The sequence below is a fragment of the Platalea leucorodia genome, assembly GCF_965183815.1.
Source record: "Platalea leucorodia genome assembly, chromosome: 1".
Taxonomy (NCBI): domain Eukaryota; kingdom Metazoa; phylum Chordata; class Aves; order Pelecaniformes; family Threskiornithidae; genus Platalea; species Platalea leucorodia.
This window is the reverse complement of record NC_138823.1, coordinates 168815197-168831633: the sequence shown is the minus strand read 5'-3', so window position 1 is coordinate 168831633 and position 16437 is coordinate 168815197. Positions and strand designations below refer to the sequence as shown.

General features: G+C 65.7%; 2 protein-coding genes across 9 annotated transcripts; both read left to right on the top strand.

Annotated features, from left to right (window-relative positions):
• The first annotated feature begins 119 nt into the window (after positions 1 to 119).
• Positions 120 to 1787, top strand: TMUB1 (transmembrane and ubiquitin like domain containing 1). Its single transcript, XM_082309618.1, has 2 exons — positions 120 to 639; positions 932 to 1787. Exons 1-2 carry the CDS (start codon positions 230 to 232, stop codon positions 1284 to 1286), a joined length of 765 nt encoding a protein of 254 aa, XP_082165744.1. The 5' UTR covers positions 120 to 229; the 3' UTR covers positions 1287 to 1787.
• A 300-nt stretch (positions 1788 to 2087) lies between these two features.
• FASTK (Fas activated serine/threonine kinase) lies at positions 2088 to 16154 on the top strand. 8 transcript variants are annotated; one of them, XR_014229021.1, is made up of 10 exons: positions 2088 to 2169; positions 2720 to 3341; positions 5253 to 5723; positions 6323 to 6471; positions 6704 to 6920; positions 7119 to 7278; positions 7909 to 8000; positions 8414 to 9050; positions 9423 to 13438; positions 13732 to 15708. XR_014229021.1 is itself a non-coding variant. In XM_082320011.1 (10 exons), exons 2-10 carry the CDS (start codon positions 2765 to 2767, stop codon positions 15994 to 15996), a joined length of 2505 nt encoding a protein of 834 aa, XP_082176137.1. In that variant the 5' UTR covers positions 2088 to 2169; positions 2720 to 2764; the 3' UTR covers positions 15997 to 16154. The 8 variants fall into 8 exon arrangements, 7 of the variants coding, with proteins under 7 accessions (XP_082176137.1, XP_082176135.1, XP_082176140.1 ...); XM_082320011.1 differs by lacking the exon at positions 13732 to 15708 and adding an exon at positions 15910 to 16154 and having other exon boundaries at positions 9423 to 9537; XM_082320009.1 differs by lacking the exon at positions 13732 to 15708 and adding an exon at positions 15715 to 16020 and having other exon boundaries at positions 9423 to 9537.
• Positions 16155 to 16437: the final 283 nt, after the last annotated feature.

Below are 16437 nucleotides of genomic sequence, written 5' to 3'. Positions count from 1 at the left end.
GCGCGGGGCACGCCGGGGGCTGTAGTCCTGGGAGGGGGGGGTAGGCGGGCGGGGACTCCGCGCATGCGCAGAGCGGGACTACAGCTCCCGGCGTGCCTGGCGGCGAGGCGGAAGCGGCGCGATGGCGGCAGGTGAGGGGCCCGGCCCGGCCGCCGCCGCCGCGCTGGCCCGCGGCCCGGCGGGCTGAACGGCCCCGCTCTGCGCCCGCGGCTCGCTGCCCGCCGCCGCCATGGCGCTGATCGAGGGCGTTGGCGATGAGGTGACCGTGCTCTTCGCGTTGCTGCTGGTCGCCGTGGTGCTGGGGCTGGCCTGGGCCTCCACCCGCGCCCCCGAGCCCGCCGCGCCGCCCCGCGCCGCCGCGCCGCTGCCCGAGGAGGGCCCGAGCGCCGCCCCGACCCCCGTCGAGCCCAAGGCCCCGCCGGCGGCTGCGGCGGCGGCGGCCGGAGCGGCCCCCGATGGGGCGGGCGGGCTGGCGGCGGGGCTGCGGCCTCGGGCCGGCCCCGCACCCGCGCCGGGCCCCCTCGGTGAGGGGGAGGGCGGCCCCGCCGAGCCCACCATAGTGCTGCGGCTGAAGTTCCTCAACGACACGGAGCGCCTGGCCCGGCTGCGCCCCGGCGACACCGTCGGGGCCCTGAAGAGGTGAGGGGCAGGGCAGGCCGGTCCTCCCGGGGCCGTCCCGGCGGGGGGCGGCCCCGTCCCTCCCTGGCGCAGCGGGGAGTGGCCGCTCTTGCCCTTGCGCGGGTGCCCGTGCCCGTCCCGGCAGCGCCCTCGCTTCTGGTGATGCCCGGGGCGGCTGAGGGCAAAGCAGGGGGCTGCAGGCGGAGCGGGCGGTCGGGGGGTGGGGGCTTTGCAGCCTGCTCCCGGCGGGGTGGACGGAGGGGCCGCGGTGCTGGCGGGAGCATGACGCTTCCCTCCTTGTCCCCCGCCCCAGGGCCTATTTCCCCGGGCAGGAGCAGCAAGTGCGGCTGATCTACCAGGGCCAGCTGCTGCGCGATGACGCCCAGAGCCTGGCCGCCCTGCACCTCACCCACAACAGCGTCCTGCACTGCCACATCTCCCAGCACAGCCCGGCCCCCGCGCCCGCCGGCCCCCACGCCTCCGCCGACCCCGTGCACGCCGCCCTCAACGTGGGAAGCCTGATGCTGCCGCTCTTCGTGCTGATGCTGGCCGTGCTCTGGTACTTCCAGCTGCAGTACCGCCACGTCTTCACCGCCACCGCCACCACCTTCCTGGCTGGCCTCACCCTCCTCTTCAGCTTCATGGCTTTCACCATGTACCGCAGATAGCACAGCCCCGCGCCCCGAAAGGAGCCGCTGCGCCCAGAATAAACTCGGTCCCGGGTGGAGCCTGCCTGCCGCCCCTGAACCCGGGGGGTCTGGGCCCCGGGCTGCGTCCCCCGGGGGCTGCGGGACGCGGCGGTGCCGAGGGAGCCGGTGTCCGGGCAGGAGGCAGGCAGCCTGCCTGCGGGCCGTGGCTCCGCCAGGGCCGGGCAGCCGCAGGAGCGAGCGCCCCGGTGCCTCGGGGGGGCCCCGGTGCCCCCCCAGCCCCGCACGGAGCAACCCCTGGTCCCCGTCCCGCTCCCGTGCCCCGCGGCCGGCCGGCGCGGGAGCACCCGCGGCCCCCCGCATCCCGCTCCTTCACGGGCCGGCGGCCGCTCCCCAGGGCCGGGGCTGCCTCCCGGGGCGGAACTGTCTGGCCCCCGCCGGGGGCCGCTCCCCGGGGGTCCCGGGGCCGGCGGGGGGAGGCGCTCCCCGCCGCTCTGTTACGATTAAAGAGGAAGAACTGTGAACGGCCGCGGCGTCCCGCCTCTGCTGCGCCGCGGGGGGACCGGGGCGGCGGGGGGCGGGGCTCCGGGAGGGGGCGGGGCTTCCCGGGGCGGGGCCTGCGCCCCCAGCCACGCGTTCCGCAGGGCGGCGGCGCGCCTGCGCGGGCGGAGCCGCCCCGCCCCTTCGCGAGGCGCTCGCTCATTGGAGGACGGCTGGCGGCTGTTGACGGCCGCCGCTACGCACGCTGGCGGGGCCCCGCCCCCGGAAGTGTGGGCCGCGCGGGGGGCGGGGCTGCGGCCTCCCTCGGCCCTGCGGGGGCTGCCGGGAAGATGGCGGACGCGGCGTCCGGGCGGCGCTGAGCGGCCGGGGCGGCGGCGGGTCCCAGCGCGGCCGCGACCGCCATGTAGGGCCCGGCCGGGGGGCGGGAGCCGGGCGGGACGGGCGGTGGGGCGAGGGCCGGGCGCCGCCGGGCCCGGAGGGGCGGGGATGGGGGACCCCGGGGACGGGGGCCTGGGTGGGCCGGGTGTCGCGGTCCCGGTGCGGCCCAGCCCGGCCCGGGGGTCCCGGTACCGGGGGAGGAGCGCTCAGTGCGGCCCGGGGGTCCCGGTACCGGGCGGGGGGGGAGAAGATGGGGGCAGCCCGGGGATCCTGGCGCCGGACGGGATCTGTGCGTGCCGGGGCGCCCGGGACAAGGGGGATCTGCGAGCCGGGAGGGGGCTGCGTGGGCCAGGGGACCTCGGGGCCGGTGGCCTGTGCAGGGCGGAGGGCCGGGTGCCCAGGGGATCTCTGTGGGCGGGGGGCTCAGAGCGGGGCTGCGAGGGCCGGGTACCCCTGGGCTGGGCAGATCCCTGGGGGCGGGGGGTCCCAGCGTGGGCTCCGTGTGTTCCTTGCTGGCTGCAGCCGTCCCGGAGGCAGGGGCTCGCCGCCCCCCTCACCCCCACTCTTGTCCCCAGGGTCTCCCGGTTCTCCGAAGCCTCTCGAGCCGCCCCGCCCTCGCCATGCTGCGCCTGCTGCCATGGCTCCGTGCTCTGACCCGAGAGAGCGTGCGGCCCGGAGCCCTGCAGGGCCTGGCTGCTGGTGACAGGAGCGGGGCCGGGATGTATCCCACCTGCTACTGTGCTGGCAAAGCGAAGCAGCGGGCTGTGCTGCTCCCCCTGGACCCCTACGGCCATGGGCTGCTGCACACCTTCCCCCCGGACGCCTACAGGACTCGAGGCCATGGCAAGAGGAAGAGCTGGAACTTCATCCATGAGAAGATGAGTTATGACACCTTCTTCACAATGAAGCGTCTGATAGAGCGCTCGCGCAGCGTGGGGGAAGTGCTGCGGTGGGTCACGCAGAACCCCAGCAAGGTGTCCGCCAGCCACTACCCCATCGCCCTGCACAAGCTGGGCCAGCTCTTGCAGCAGCAGCAGCAGCAGCAGGGCCAGGCCACGGTGAACGGGGAGAGCCGCGGGCCTGGCCAGATGCTGGAGCAGCCGGAGTTTCAGACTCTCTGTCAGGCCATCATCAGCGGCTGCTCCAAGTTCGATAACTTCAGCATCGTCAACTGCCTGTACGCTGCTGCCGCGCTGGGTGAGTGTCCCGGGCCACTGGCACCTGCCTGCGGGGGGTGATCGGCAGAGGGCAGGGGAGGTGGGCAGGGCAGCAGGACACGGGACGGTGCTCGGGTTTGTGAGGTGAAAGGAGAGCTGGCTGGTCCGGCTGCCGTGGAAGGAGATAGGACGTGCCGGAACAGGAGCCGGTGTCTGGGTTTGTGCATGGATTTACATGTGACGGTGGCTTTGTGGCAGATGGAGTTGTGCCCTTTGAAGGAGGGGGCTCTGCTTGGGATATGCAGCAGGGAGGGAGTCAGGCAGAGTGACTGCTCGGGGGGGCTCGGCTGGCTGCAGCGGCTGGCATGCCGGCCTGAAGGGCAGCCGAAGCGGTGGCCAGCGCTGCCTGGCAGCATCGGGATAAACCGCTCCTTGAGTTTCATTCCAGTCCCTGAAAATCAGCAAACATCTGAGCATCGAAGTGTGAGACACAGGATCTTGGCTAAACCCTTTGCGAGCCACGAGCCCTCTGTCAGCGGGAGTTTAATATTCGGCAGAAAAGGTTCAGGCCGGTTTGGGTTCCTGCGCAGCAGCCGCTGGGCCAGCCAGGGGGCCGTGTCCTGAGGGGCTCCCCCCTCGCTGAGCCAGGGGCCCCCGAGGGCCCTGTGGATTCTCCCGCCTGCGAGGAAGGGGATCGGGTCTGGCGGCTGCCGGCGGCGGCAGGTGCCTGCCCCCCCGCCCCAGCGGTTCCTGCCAGCCCCACACTCCTCTGTCCCACGCAAGCGGTTCCTGCCCTTGTGTTTGCTTTTTTTTTCCCAGCGCAGCTGCACGCTGGGCTGAGGCCTCGGCTGAGCCGCGTACGGAGACGCCCGGTCCCCGCCGCGGGTTGATGCAGTAACTCTAGATCCCGCTGAAGGGGGGAGGGAAGAAGTTTCTGCTCTTCCCCCCTCTGTCTCACGGCGCCTTGTGTTTGTTGACACTGAACTCTTGGCCGCCGGGCGCCTCTCCCCTCAGCTGGGCTCCCCCCGGCCTGCTCTGGTTTTGACCCACACTTTATTCTCCGTCAGTCGCCCTTCCGTGCTCACCACGCTTACCCGCTCATTAATAAAAATGCTAACCCACCTTTTTGAGGCCTTTTTAAGGAACAAAGCAACTGCTCAGACCAATTCTTCACTTTCCACCTTCTGACTGATTTTTGATTAATGATGAAACGCAGCGACTTACCCCATGCTGCCTTAGTTGCTTTAAAGCCCTTTTGAAAATTGAAATCTTGCCAGCTGGCTTAGGAGACCAGTGGGCTACCAGGGCCTCATACAGTGCGTAATGCTTCATGCGTCGCCTGAAAATATCAATCCTGACACACGAAGGATGGCCTTTGCCTTTTCTCGTAACTGCGCTGTGTGCCTGGCCCCTTGTCTTTCCGTGGCTGAATAATATGTCCAGAGTTGAAGAAAGTATTTCCCCCAGGAGCCGAGTTTGAACGACTAAAGCTAAACTAGAAAACAGGAGAAGCTTAGAAATGTGGAAGGATTAATTCCTGTCATACACGGACAGTTTTTATTTTGGTAATGAGCTGATGTCTTACTTGCTTTCCAACCAAAATTTATTTTTTTAAGTAGTTTTTGAGGTGTATTATTTATCTTTAAGAAGTTTGAGACTTAAGAAATAAACCTTGCTTTTGCGGATGAACTAAAGGACTTCCATTTTGGTGGAGGGGGTGGGAATAATCCAATGGCTCCAAATGACTTTTTCCGCGGTGCAGATGCACTGATGTTCTGGCCAGGCTTTGCCAAGCCAGTCCTCTTTCCCTTTCCCATCTCTGGTATGATCACCGACACGGCAAACCTGTCCCCCTCCGGCTGTCGTCTCGCGCCCGAGCTTACAAGGACGGTTGCGCCTAGTGAAGATGAGCGGTGGGGTCCGGGCGTCCCTAATCCCTTCCCTGTCACAGGCCTGCCTGGGGAATCGCCGCTGGTGCGAGTGCTGGAGGACGAATCCCGGAGCCGCCTGGGCCGCTTCAACCAGAAGGACGTCTCCATGGTCTTCAGCAGCGTGATGAGGCTCCACCCGTCCAGCCCCCACCCCCTGGTCGAGTCTTGCCTCAGCAGTTTGGAGCGGCACCTGGAGAAGGAGCGGCACCCCCAGACCCTCTTCCTGCTCCTCTCCTACTACCGGCTGCGGGCACAGGCGCTGCAGGGACACCCGGCCTCTGACCAGCAGCTGATCAACAACCGCAAGATCCTGCGCCTCGTCAGGCACACGCTGGGGCAAGTGAGTGCCATGCGGGAGCACGAGCTGGCCCTCTTGGACGAGATGCTGGCTCTGTGCGCCCAGGAGGCGAACAACAAGGCCCTGGAGGCCATCTTCAGCTCTCAGCTCTTCTACGAGAACCGCCAAGAGCGATTCATCCGCAGTATGGCAGGTGAGGGCAGGGTCTGCCCAGGCAGGGTCCCAGCCTTGCCCACTGTGTGAGCCTCTTCCCCGGTGCGGGGTGCGCCGGGCTCTGTCCGTGCGCTTGGCAGCCTTGCAGCCTCCTTCCTTGGCCCCGGAGGACGCCTGGGTTTGTGACGGCACCAGCTGGGGCCTGGTTGAGCACCAGGGCCTGCAGCAGTGAGGCTGGAGCAGGAGGTGCTCTGCATTGTGGCCACCCTGTCACTGACTTCCCAGCTTAGCCCTTCCAGGGGCTGCGAGCCTGCCTTACCTCAAGACTGGGAGCAGGTTGGTTGCGGTGGGGTTTCTACAGCAGGGCCCCCATTCTGCGCACGTTCCAGCTGCGCTTCAGCTGTGCCTCCTGGGTGCGTGGGACAGGAATCTGCCCCAGCCTCTCACAAGCCCCATAACTCGATGGTTTTTGGAAGCCGCCTGGGTTTCAGGAGAGATGGCTCTGCTGCCCAGGTCTTGTTGTCTCCCACCTGCCTGCACTGCCTTTCCTGCCCAGGCTGTAGTGGCTTCTGGAGAGCTGCAGTTCGGACAGAGCCAGGCCCCTCTGACGGATACCCCGCTGTGGTTTGCTCTGTGCAGAGTGGCTCCCCAGGAAGGCAGAGAACCTTACCCCCTACACCATGGCCCTCATTGCCAAGTACGTGGCCCGGCACCGGCTGCGTGAGCCACGGCTGCTTGATACCATCGCAAACTTTCTCCTGAAGCGTGGGGAGCAGCTTGACAGCAAGGTGAGTGTCCTCCCAAGTCTGCGGGGAGCGCCTGGGGCTGGTTCAGGGGCTGCCCCGGTGCTGGGGGAAACCGCGTCCCTTCTCTGCCATCGGGCTGGGGGCCGACTGGGATGTGCCCTGGGCCTTACGGGTTGTGAGCGCCTGTTTCTGCCCGGCTCCAGGCAGGCCTGGGCCTGACCTGTCCTTCGTCCCGCTGCTGGCCCGCCCCGACTCCCTCTCCTCCTGCCTGCAGGTGATCCAGAAGCTGGTGTTTCCCTTCAGCCGCATGAATTACCGCCCATCCAACCACAGCGAGCTCTTCCCCAAGCTGGAGGCCATCCTGGAGCAGAAAGCTGGCAGCTCACCCCTGGCGACCGTCAACATCCTCATGTCCATGTTTCAGCTTAGCCACTTCCCCCAGACTGTCCTGCACCAAGTCTTCTCCCCAGCCTTCATCACCAATGTTATGAGTATGTTGGGCCTTTTCCAGGGTAAACCCAGCCGTTAAAGCTCGGCGCTGGGGCGGAGGTGGATTTTGAAAGCGTTGGGCCGAACAGACTCGCACTGGGAGCGCAGGACCACCTTGCTGGCGGTCATTCCCCCCAGGAGGGTGGCTGGGCGAGGAGGGGCTCCCAGGCGGTGTCTAGCCGGCCGTCCTCTCCCCGCAGGCAGCCCCTACGCGCTGATCGTGCGCCGCTACCTCTCGCTGCTGGATGCGGCGGTGGAGCTGGAGTTCCGCGATTACAGTGGCCCACGCCTTGACCCGCGCTACCGCGTCCTCATGTTCGAGCACGCCCTGACGGCCGACGAGGCCAACAGAAAGTACAGGTCAGTGGCGGGGGCAGGCGGCGCGCTGGGGAGGGGAGGGCTGCCCCGGCGGGGGAGAGCACGGCTGGGAGCGCCGCGTGCTGGGCACCCTTGCAGGCAAGCAGCACGGTGTTGCTTGGGACACGGGGTTGGTGACCTTGTTCTGGGAGGATCCTAGCCGAGGACAGTGCCGGGGCAAAGGCCCGTATGTGAGCTCCGACGCCTGTAGGGAGCAATATAGAATCGTAGAATCATTTATGTTGGAAAAGACCCTTAAGATTGAGTCCAACCGTAAACCTAACACTGCCAAGGCCACCACTAAACCACGTCCCCAGGTACCACATCTCCTCGGCTTTTAAATCCCTCCAGGGATGGGGACTCAGCCCCTGCCCTGGGCAGCCTGGGCCAGGGCCTGACAGCCCTTTCGGTGCAGAAGAACATGCTGTTCGTGTAGCGATATCGGGAGGAGCTTTTCTGCTGAACGAGCTGAAGCATGTCCCCTCCTTGACGCAGAACAGCAGAGCCCAAAGCTAAAGGCCTCCACGTCCCTGCGCAGATGCGCTCATAGGGAGCGCGTGGGGCGGCAGTGCTCGAGGGGGCAGGCTGGGGGTCCTCCCTACTGCGTCCTCTGACGACTCTTTTTCCCCTCAGTTACAAGGGGCTGGTGGCCGAGGCCCTGCGGCAGCTGGTGGGAGAAGAGTGCTATCGGCAGGACGAGGTGCTGCCCCCGGGATACTGCACAGGTAGCCTAGCCGGGCACCCCGCTTTGGGGCAGGGCCGTGTCCCGGGGAGGGGGCCTGGCAGCTGGGCCTGGGGAGGCTCGGGGGGCAGCAGCAGCCCTGCAGCTGCCTGGGTGCTCGGGGGAGGCCCGAGGGTGGGAGGTTATTCGGGGCAGAACTAGGTTTGGCTGCTTTGTCACCACCTTCCCTGTGACACTGCCTTCCCCCGGCGCTTCGGGATGAAGCTCCCTGAGCCGCCCCTGCCACAGGAGGGCTCAGCTGGGCCGGTGCAGCGGGGGGATCCCCCTCTGCGCTCCCGTCTGCTGGGGTGGCTGGCACAGCGTCTCCCACCCTGGGGCACGCAGGGTCCCCGAGCCCATGTCCCATCAGTAGGGGGGTCTCGAGGCCTGGTGCTGATCCGTGTTCTCTCTCTGCAGACTTTCTGCTGTGGATTAACCGCTCGGGCACCGTGCTGCCTCTCTCCCGTGTCCCTGCGGCTTCCAAAGCTCCCTCTGCTCACACTACAACGTCCCCTGCCGCCATTTCCTTGCGCTCGAGCGTCCTGGCCCTCACCTCGGACTTGCAGGACTTTGCTCCATTTGCTCCAGAGACACCAAGCAGCCCCCCGGGCTCCCGGGAGAGCAACCTGGCTGGGCGGTTCCTACCCACGCTTTGCCCTGCCCCGGGGGGCCCCTGCTACCAGCCCCCCTCGGACTATTACTGCGGCCTGAGCAAAGAGTCTTCCCTGGAGAGCCAGGGCAGCTCCACGTTAAGCAGCCCTTCCGAGTGCCTCTCCGCGCAGCCGGCTGGCACCCCCGACTGCTCGCCCAGGGGCACCTCCGCAGCCACCCTCTTCCAGTTCCCCATCGGCAAGATTCTGGAGGAGGAGGAGGAGGCTACCGCTGGTTGCCCTGGGCACGATCACAACTGCTTCCAGGGGGAGCAGGCCCAGGAGGAACCAGAGGAAAGGAGCCCACCCCCCAGTGAGGATGCCTGCCCTCCGCCCTCTCCATGCCGGCCCAGTCCCAAGCGAGGGCCAGGCGATGGGCCGCAGGGAGCTGAAGACATTCAGAGGTACCGAGCAGGGCCGGTCCGTGTCCCCACTCCCTTCGGGCAGGACAGCCGCCCCGGGCCCCCGCCGGCACCGGCTTCAGCTCCTGCCCTCCCTGGCACTCAGCCGCGGCCCCCTCCTGCCCCGCGCTGCCGGGTGCCCAGCAGCAGCGCAGGCTGTGCGGTGCGGACGGGTCTCCGCAGCCCCCAGGCCCCGGGTTGTAGCACGTCCCAGCCCTGGAACGGCTGCCTCTGCCACCAGCTGGGCACGGGGGGTGCTGCCCTTCACCCGCCACTGTTCTGGGGACCAGGCGCGGGCGACGCCGCTGCCGGTCCCGCCTGCGGGGTCTGCGGCACGGGGTAACGCTGCCCTCCTCTCCGCTCTGTCCTCTGCAGGGTGGTGCTGTCGGTCAATGACAAATGGCATTACTGCCAGAACTCCGACATACTGGTGGGCTCGCGAGCCATGAGGGACAGGCACTTGCGACTGCTGGGCTACTGTCTGGTTCAGGTAAGCGGGGGGCTGCTCCCTTCCCTTCCCCTCCTCCCCCTGGGCAGAACCCACCCATGGCCGGGCAGCGAGATGGACTGCAGGCTGGAGAGCTGGCATCCCCACTGTAAGCATTCCCGATGGGAGCCGTCCTTCCATGCTTGGTGCTTGTGAGAGGAAGCAGTGACTCATCCTCATGGCTCCTTTTTGCCCTCCCCACCCCATCCCAAGAGTTTTTCCATGCAGCTGGCAGGCGATACCAGCCCCGGTGCCCTGGTGGAGAGCACGGGCAAGGGGACGGCCCCTCCTGTGTCCGCTGGTCCTGCAGGAGTCCCATCGCACAGGGTGGGAGCTGAGACCCGACCCGCGCGCTAGGTGCGGAGGGCAGAGGGGGCAGCGGCTCAGCCTGGGTGGGCAGGCACGTCGGCAGGCACGTCGGCACTGCCAGTGTTGGCTGTGGGGCCTCGGAGTGGAAATCGAGGGGGGCCGTGGCTCGGCTTGGTGCCCTGTGCTGTCATCCCGGCTGTCGGTTCTGCGGCGTGCCTCTTGCCGCTGTGGGTGGAGGCGAGGTGAGGTGAACCCCCTTCGATGGCTGTTTCGGAGCCCTGGCCTCTTCAGTTGCAGCCTCTGGCCGGTCTGTGGCGAGAGCTGTGAACAGAGAAGCCCTCGAGGCTTCACCGCTGCCTTCATGACTGTCTCAGATTTCTTTGGAAATTTCAGATGTTGTTTTAAGGTGTGCAGTTTCTACAAGACTACGTGGGGTGATTTTTAGCTTGAGGATAGATCTTTCTGAGGAAAACAACTCAGAAATGCAGGCCTCTTATCCCTGTTTACTTCTCCACTTCAGAGGTCACCTGAATTACAGTCATAGATCTACCAAGCAGTCCCATAACCATTTCTTAAAGCTTCTTACCTCCCCTGCTGCTGACGGCACAGCGTGCCAACACGAAGCTCCTCCTAATTTCATAATTTGCAACGTACGTAGTTCAGAAGCCCTTTGTTTATGCATAGCTTTGGCAGTCCTGTGACTCGAGTTGTGGTATTTCCTTGGAGATCCTGAATCGCAGAGCAGCGGAGCAGGACCGGCTCTCCTGTGCAGCGCACCCTGCATCTCCCTTGTGCTGGAGCTCAGGACGGGCTGCCCGGGGCCGGCCGTATCCCCAGGCAGCAACGGGGCCGAGCAGCTTTGTCGCGCGGAGGAGGGCTCCCCCGCGCCCACCGGCCGGTGCCGCAGGCTCTCGCTGCGTGTCCGGGCTCGGGGATGCCCTCAGCTGAGGAGGGCGCTTGGCACAGCTGCCTGCGCTCTGAGCTTTGTGCCACCGCATCCAAGAGCCGAGGGCTGCCCCTGCCTGCCTGCCCTGTGCCCAGCACGCCTGCGGCGGCCAGGGACTGTGCTCGCCCTGCCCTTGGCCCAGCGGCGGGGTCCGTGCCCCATCTCAAACCGGCTGCGGTAACCGTTACCGCTCGGGTCTGTGCCCCTGGTGGGTCGGGGCTGCTGCAGGAGGCTGAGGCTGCTGGCCAGCAGACCAGCGGGGTCTCTGACGAGTGAGGCAGAATGGGCAGGGGTGCAGGCAAGCAAGAGTGTGCTCCTGCTCCCCGTGTGCATCGGGTCAGGTGCTCCGTCCGCAGCGCGCGGTTAGGCGCGACCGAGGCTGCGGGAGCTCTTCCCCTCCGCTCAGCGCGCCAGATCGTCGTGCAGCTGCCGGTGCGGTTGGCTCCCTGTGGGTGTGTGAGAACAGGCCCTCTGTTCCCTCTCCAGCAGCAAACAGCGGCAGATCGTTAGAAAATGAGTCGGAAGCAGACCATGGATAGTCCAAGGATTCCTGCACCAGAGGGTGTGTCTGATCGCCCTGACGGACCTCTTCTCCGTGAGCATTTTATTCCTCTTTGAGCCTGTTCTTTCTTCCACATCTGCCATGTCTGGTGCCAACAAGCTCCAGGCAGTTCTACCTGCAACAAGCTCTGTTTGTTTTAAACCTGCTGCCTGGTCAGCCAACATGGTGCTGCCGGGTCTGGTACCGTGAGGGAGTGAAGAGCAGCTCTGCGGTTACCACCTTCCGTGCTGGTGCTTCCAGAGGCCGCTTCCCTTTGGCCACCCCTCGAAGATGAAGAACCCCAAGCAGTTCAGCTTTTTCCTTAGTTGAAGCTGCTTCACAGCTCGGTTGTTCTTGCTCCTCTCGTTTGAGGTTTATTTCCTCTTCTTCTGACACCTCTACGGAATCGCAGAGTAGCTGAGGTTGGCAGGGGCCTCTGGTGATCGTCCAGTCCAACCCCAGCTCAACTAGAGCAGGTTGCTCAGTACCACGTCCAGTCGAGTTTTGAATGTCTCAGAGATAGGTTGCTTTCTGGGTAACCTGTTCCAGGCTCAAGGCCAGTGCTGCTTTACCCTCACAGTAAGAGGTTTTTCTTCTCTTTGGGGTGTGGGGCTTTTTCTTAAGTTTAAATGGGATTTCCTGTCTTTTAGGTTTGTGCCACTGCCTCGTGCTCTGTCACTGGGTACTGCTAAGAGTCTGACTCTGTCTTCTTCACAGCCTCCCGTCGGGTATTTGTACATGTAGATAAGATGCCCCGATCCTTTTCTTCTCCAACTCTGTCAGCCTCTTCTCACGTATCATCCCTGTGGCCCTGCACTGGACCCACTCCTGTGTGTCCATGCCTGTTTCTGGGGAGCCCAGCGCTGGACACTCCGCGTGTGTCTCACCAGCGCTGAGTAGCAGAGGAGGATCGGCTCCCTCGAACTGCTCGCGGTGCTCTTCCTAATGCATCCCGGGATGCTGTTGGCCGCCTTCGCTGGCTGGTGTTCAACTTGTCCGTCGGGACCCTTAGTCCCTTTTCTGCAAAGCCTCTTTCCAGGTGGTTGGCTCCAGCCTGTTGAGGCCCTTCTGAATGGCAGCACAACCATCTGGTGTGTCAGCCGCTCCTCCTCGTTTTGTCCTGCCTGCAGCCTCGCTGGGGGAGTGCTCGGTCCCGTTGTCCAGGTCCCTAATGAGGATACTAAATGGTGTTGGCCCCCGTGCTGACTCCTGGAGTATGCCGCTACTGACTTGGTCCAGCTGGACATCGTGCCTCTGTTTGCAGCTCTTTGAGCCTGGCAGTTCAGCCCTCCTTATATTTAATTTAAGGCCTCCGCTTGTTGGCTGTTGCATTGCTGTGCGTCTGCTCGATTGGTGCTGGACTGCCTGTCGTGTCTGGCACGCTGCTAAGCTGTCTGGGTATGTCCGTGTGACTGTGCCAGGGCCGTGCTCCTCCTCGGATGCCCTTGATCTGGTAGCAGCGGCAGGCATGGATTTGTCTCAGTGCCTCTGAGCAGGGCTTCCTTCCAAGAGAGCCTGCTCCTTCTGTGGCGCAGCGAGCAGGGGCTGCCCGCGGTGGCTGCAAGGGACGTCGCCAGGTCTTGGACCCGGACCCTTCCTCGCCTCCATCCTCCGGCCGGACCCGCGTGTTGCTTCCACCCTTCTGGCAGGCGGTGGGAGTGCTGTTGCAGGGTCACCTACCTCGGACCCTCTTCTCTGCCCACAGATACTCTGGGTCTCGGCCCTTTCCAGGGTGGATGTTCTTCCGTGGTGGTCCTGACCGTTTATTGACAGCCAGCTCTTTTCTCTCGGAACTTTCTAGGCAAGGACACGCTCCTTCCTTCCCAGGATCCTGCCCTGAATAGTGGCCAAATTTGATGTTCCCTCAGACTCTGGCCTGGCTCTGGCACTACTTGCTTCCAGCCGGTTTGGTTGAAGGAGCTTTCTGGCTGTCATCCTTCCGTAGTGTCGGAAGGGGAAGCCTGCTGGGGAGGCAGGCCCCGCAGAGCTGGGCAGTGAGGAAAGGAGCGTGCAGCAGTGGAAGGAGGTGGCTCCATACCAGAACTGCCAGAAACCTTTGATTCAGACCCACTGTAGCCAGAGGACTTGGTTCCTTCTCCCCAGGCAAGGTTAGTAGCCTTCCCCCCGGCCTGTGTGGGACTGTCGGAGAACTGTGCCTGTCCGCAGCCTGTTCGCTGTCCTGGGGGCAGCGTGCAGTTTGTCTGTGTTTCCCAACCCACTTGCTCATCTGTGATGGTCGCAAACGGGTCCTGGACCCCATGTAGCACCGATGTCAGGATCTAGCCTTACCACAGAGTCCCTGTGTCATCTGTGCCACGTTTTCCCACTCTGTCCCTTCACGATGCCTACTATCAGCCCTGTTTCTCAACAAGCTGATGAGAAACAGCTTCCTCCTTTGCAGGCAAACTCCTCTGTGTTGTGATCTGCAACTCCTGAGGGATGGCAATGGCCTCTCCAAGCAGCCCTGGATGCTTCTGGCAGAGTAGAGCACCCCCTTGCCATGCACGGAGCGGTTCCTGACCAACAGCCCTCCTGCAGACCTGGCCCCACGCCGGCTGCTCCAGAGGCCGGGCTCCGGCCCTGCTCCAGCCCCTCCAGGGCTCGGGTCTCCTGGTGCCTGGGGACGGCGGAGGGCCAGACTAGCAGCGCGGAGCCGAGCGGCGTGTCGCTTCCCCACGGAGGGGGACGCTTACCCCCTGCCGTGTCCCAGGCACGGTCTCAGAGCAGGCTGAGGTGCACCAAGGTCGCTAGAGCTGCCTCTCTCCAGGTGCAGAGCTGGAGGCTCAGACCCGAGGCCTGGAAATGAGGTTCTTGGCCAAGAACTGCCCAGCCCCATGTCCCTGCCTCTCTTGCAGGTTCTCCAACCCAAAAGAGAACTTTTCTTGTGCTTCCTTCTTCCCAGGAGGGACGGGGCAGGACTCCTCTAGCGCCCGAGTAGCAAAACGCAGCAAGGGCCTGACTGCAGTTGGGGCGCACGCACAGGTCCTCTTGCCGCAGTGTAATGCCTTTAGCCCTCTCCCGTGCTGCCAGACAGGGCTGAAGCATGGGTCACGGTTACCCCTAGGAGGTTACGCTCCTGCTCCGTGAGCACTGGTGCTGCCGCCTGGGATGCTGGACCAGCAGAGCTTCCAGCCACCCCAGCCGGTTTTGGCCCCCGGTCCCCAATGCCGATGTGGAGGGAACACTGGTGGTAGCTGGAGCCTCTTTCTTGTCCCTGCGGATCCCACTGCAGGCTGGGGCAGGGGCTGTCGCTACGGGGTGACAGCCTGGGGCAGGAGAGCCTTCGGCTGTGAACGGGCGGTTTTAGAGACCAGGCCGTTTTAAACAGTGCTGCTGGGCTGTCCCCAAGGGGAGGGACAGGGCCCGGGCCGCGTTGGCTCCCACCCCTGTGGGCACGTCTGGCTCGTGGTCGGGGTGGCCCAGGGCTCGTGGCCCTTCGGCAATAGGTTTAGCTCCAGCTTGTATTTGGTGCTCAGGGGCAGGGTGCGCTCCCGGCTCCACAGACCGACATCCAGTTCAGCTTTCCCGTGGGGTCTCCGCTCCCCCGCGGCAGCCCGGGCCCCTTCCCTGGGCAAAGGCGGGGTGTTTCCGTTTCTGTCAGTCCCGGTGCCTTCTGTCCTTAGCAGACTGCGGTTAAAATGACGTGTTGGGGAAGAAGCTGCTGTCTGGGCTCGGCTCGCTTCCGCAGCCCTTGCTTCTGGTGGGAGGCTGCCAGCTGCCGCGGCTCTTCCACGTGCTGCCCGCTCCCGGCAGCAGTTCCAGACCATCCCGGCGCTGGAGAGAGCCTGCAGCGGCTGAGCCGGAGCGCAGGGTCGGCGTCTTCCCCTGCTCCTCCCGGGCAGGGCTGACGTCCCTCTGCAGCCTGCTGAGCCAAGGCCCCGCCGCCCTGCCCTCTCCTACCGCTGCGCCTTGGTCTCCCGTCCTGCTGCTTGTTCGAGGGAGGCCGGGAGCGCAGCCGGACCTCTGCGGGGCTGTGCAGCCTCCATCCTTCCTCTCCCTCACTGGGAAACCGCCTTCCCCTCATCAGGCAGCGGAGCCCCGGGCGCCCCGACCCTGCGCGGCGGGAGGGCGGCGGGGTTTTGCTCTTCCTCCCTCCCTGGTAGCTGGTGACGGGTTCAAGGTTGGGGTGAGGCTCGCGAGCTCCCCAGGCCCCGCGTGTCCTCCCCGCGCCTGCGCCTCGTGGCTGCTGGGCCCCGGCCGCGGTGGGGATCGGCGAGGGGTCTGCCGGCGGGTGCTCTCCGGCAGCGGGGGCAGGTGCTGGCGCGGGAAGCCATGTTCAGGGGGAAGCGCTGGGAGGGCAGAGCCGGCGGGGACCGGCGCTCCCCTGGGAGGCAGCCCCTTGCCCGGGGCTGAGCTGGAGCAGGACAGGCCTCCTCTGCCCCAGGGTCGGTGGGACGCTGAGCTGGGACTTGTCTGCTCCTCCCGTGGCCTCCCTCCCCTTGGAAGGACCAGCACTCTCCTCCTCGCCCCGGGAAGGGTCCCGAGCGCTGGGCCGTGGGTGGCCGTGCCGGGCAGCCTTGGGCGGGGGCGGCTGCTGCTGGTGGAGCTGCTCTGACCCCTTCTCCCCGTCCCCTTTCAGCTGCCCTACACGGAGCTGGAGAAGGTGAGTGGCATCGAGGAGGCCAAGCACTACCTGCGGCAGAAGCTGAGGGAGCTGTGCTTCTGAGGGACGGCCGCCCGAGTCCCGGGCCCCGGGTGGGGAGCGGGGTGGGCGCAGGCGGGTGCTGCCGGCCCCTTTCCCCTGGGGGTGGGAGACGGGGCTGCCCCCTGTCCCGGGGGGCGTGGGGCCGGGCCGTGGGCACCTGCTCCTGGATGTGGGGCTGGGGTAGTGTGAGATATTTATTGCCGTTAGCGGGGGGAAGGGGTGCGACTTGACGGGGGCGTAGGGGAGTGCGTGGGTCTGTGCTGCTGGGGGGAGGCCCCTCGCCGCCCCCCGGCCCCTCGCCCCCAGCCCTGTCTGCAGGGGTTGCTGCAGGGGGGCCTGGCCTGGCCTCCAGCAGCACTGGGGGGGGTCCCTGTGCCCCCAACACCGCTGCTGGGCGGGGGGCTGGGCCTGGCCCCCACCCGCGGGGTCACTGCGGCAGACCCCGCAGCGGGCAGGGCCACG

Bases quoted from the DNA above. Each gene is read 5' to 3' on its own strand.
- FASTK (XM_082320009.1), top strand. From the start codon at position 2,765: ATGCTGCGCCTGCTGCCATGGCTCCGTGCTCTGACCCGAGAGAGCGTG. The intron at 6,921-7,118 runs GTATGTTGGGCC...CTCTCCCCGCAG, and splicing joins CTTCATCACCAATGTTATGA to GCAGCCCCTACGCGCTGATC. The intron at 7,279-7,908 runs GTCAGTGGCGGG...TTTTCCCCTCAG, and splicing joins GAGGCCAACAGAAAGTACAG to TTACAAGGGGCTGGTGGCCG.
- TMUB1 (XM_082309618.1), top strand. From the start codon at position 230: ATGGCGCTGATCGAGGGCGTTGGCGATGAGGTGACCGTGCTCTTCGCG. The intron at 640-931 runs GTGAGGGGCAGG...CCCCCGCCCCAG, and splicing joins ACCGTCGGGGCCCTGAAGAG to GGCCTATTTCCCCGGGCAGG.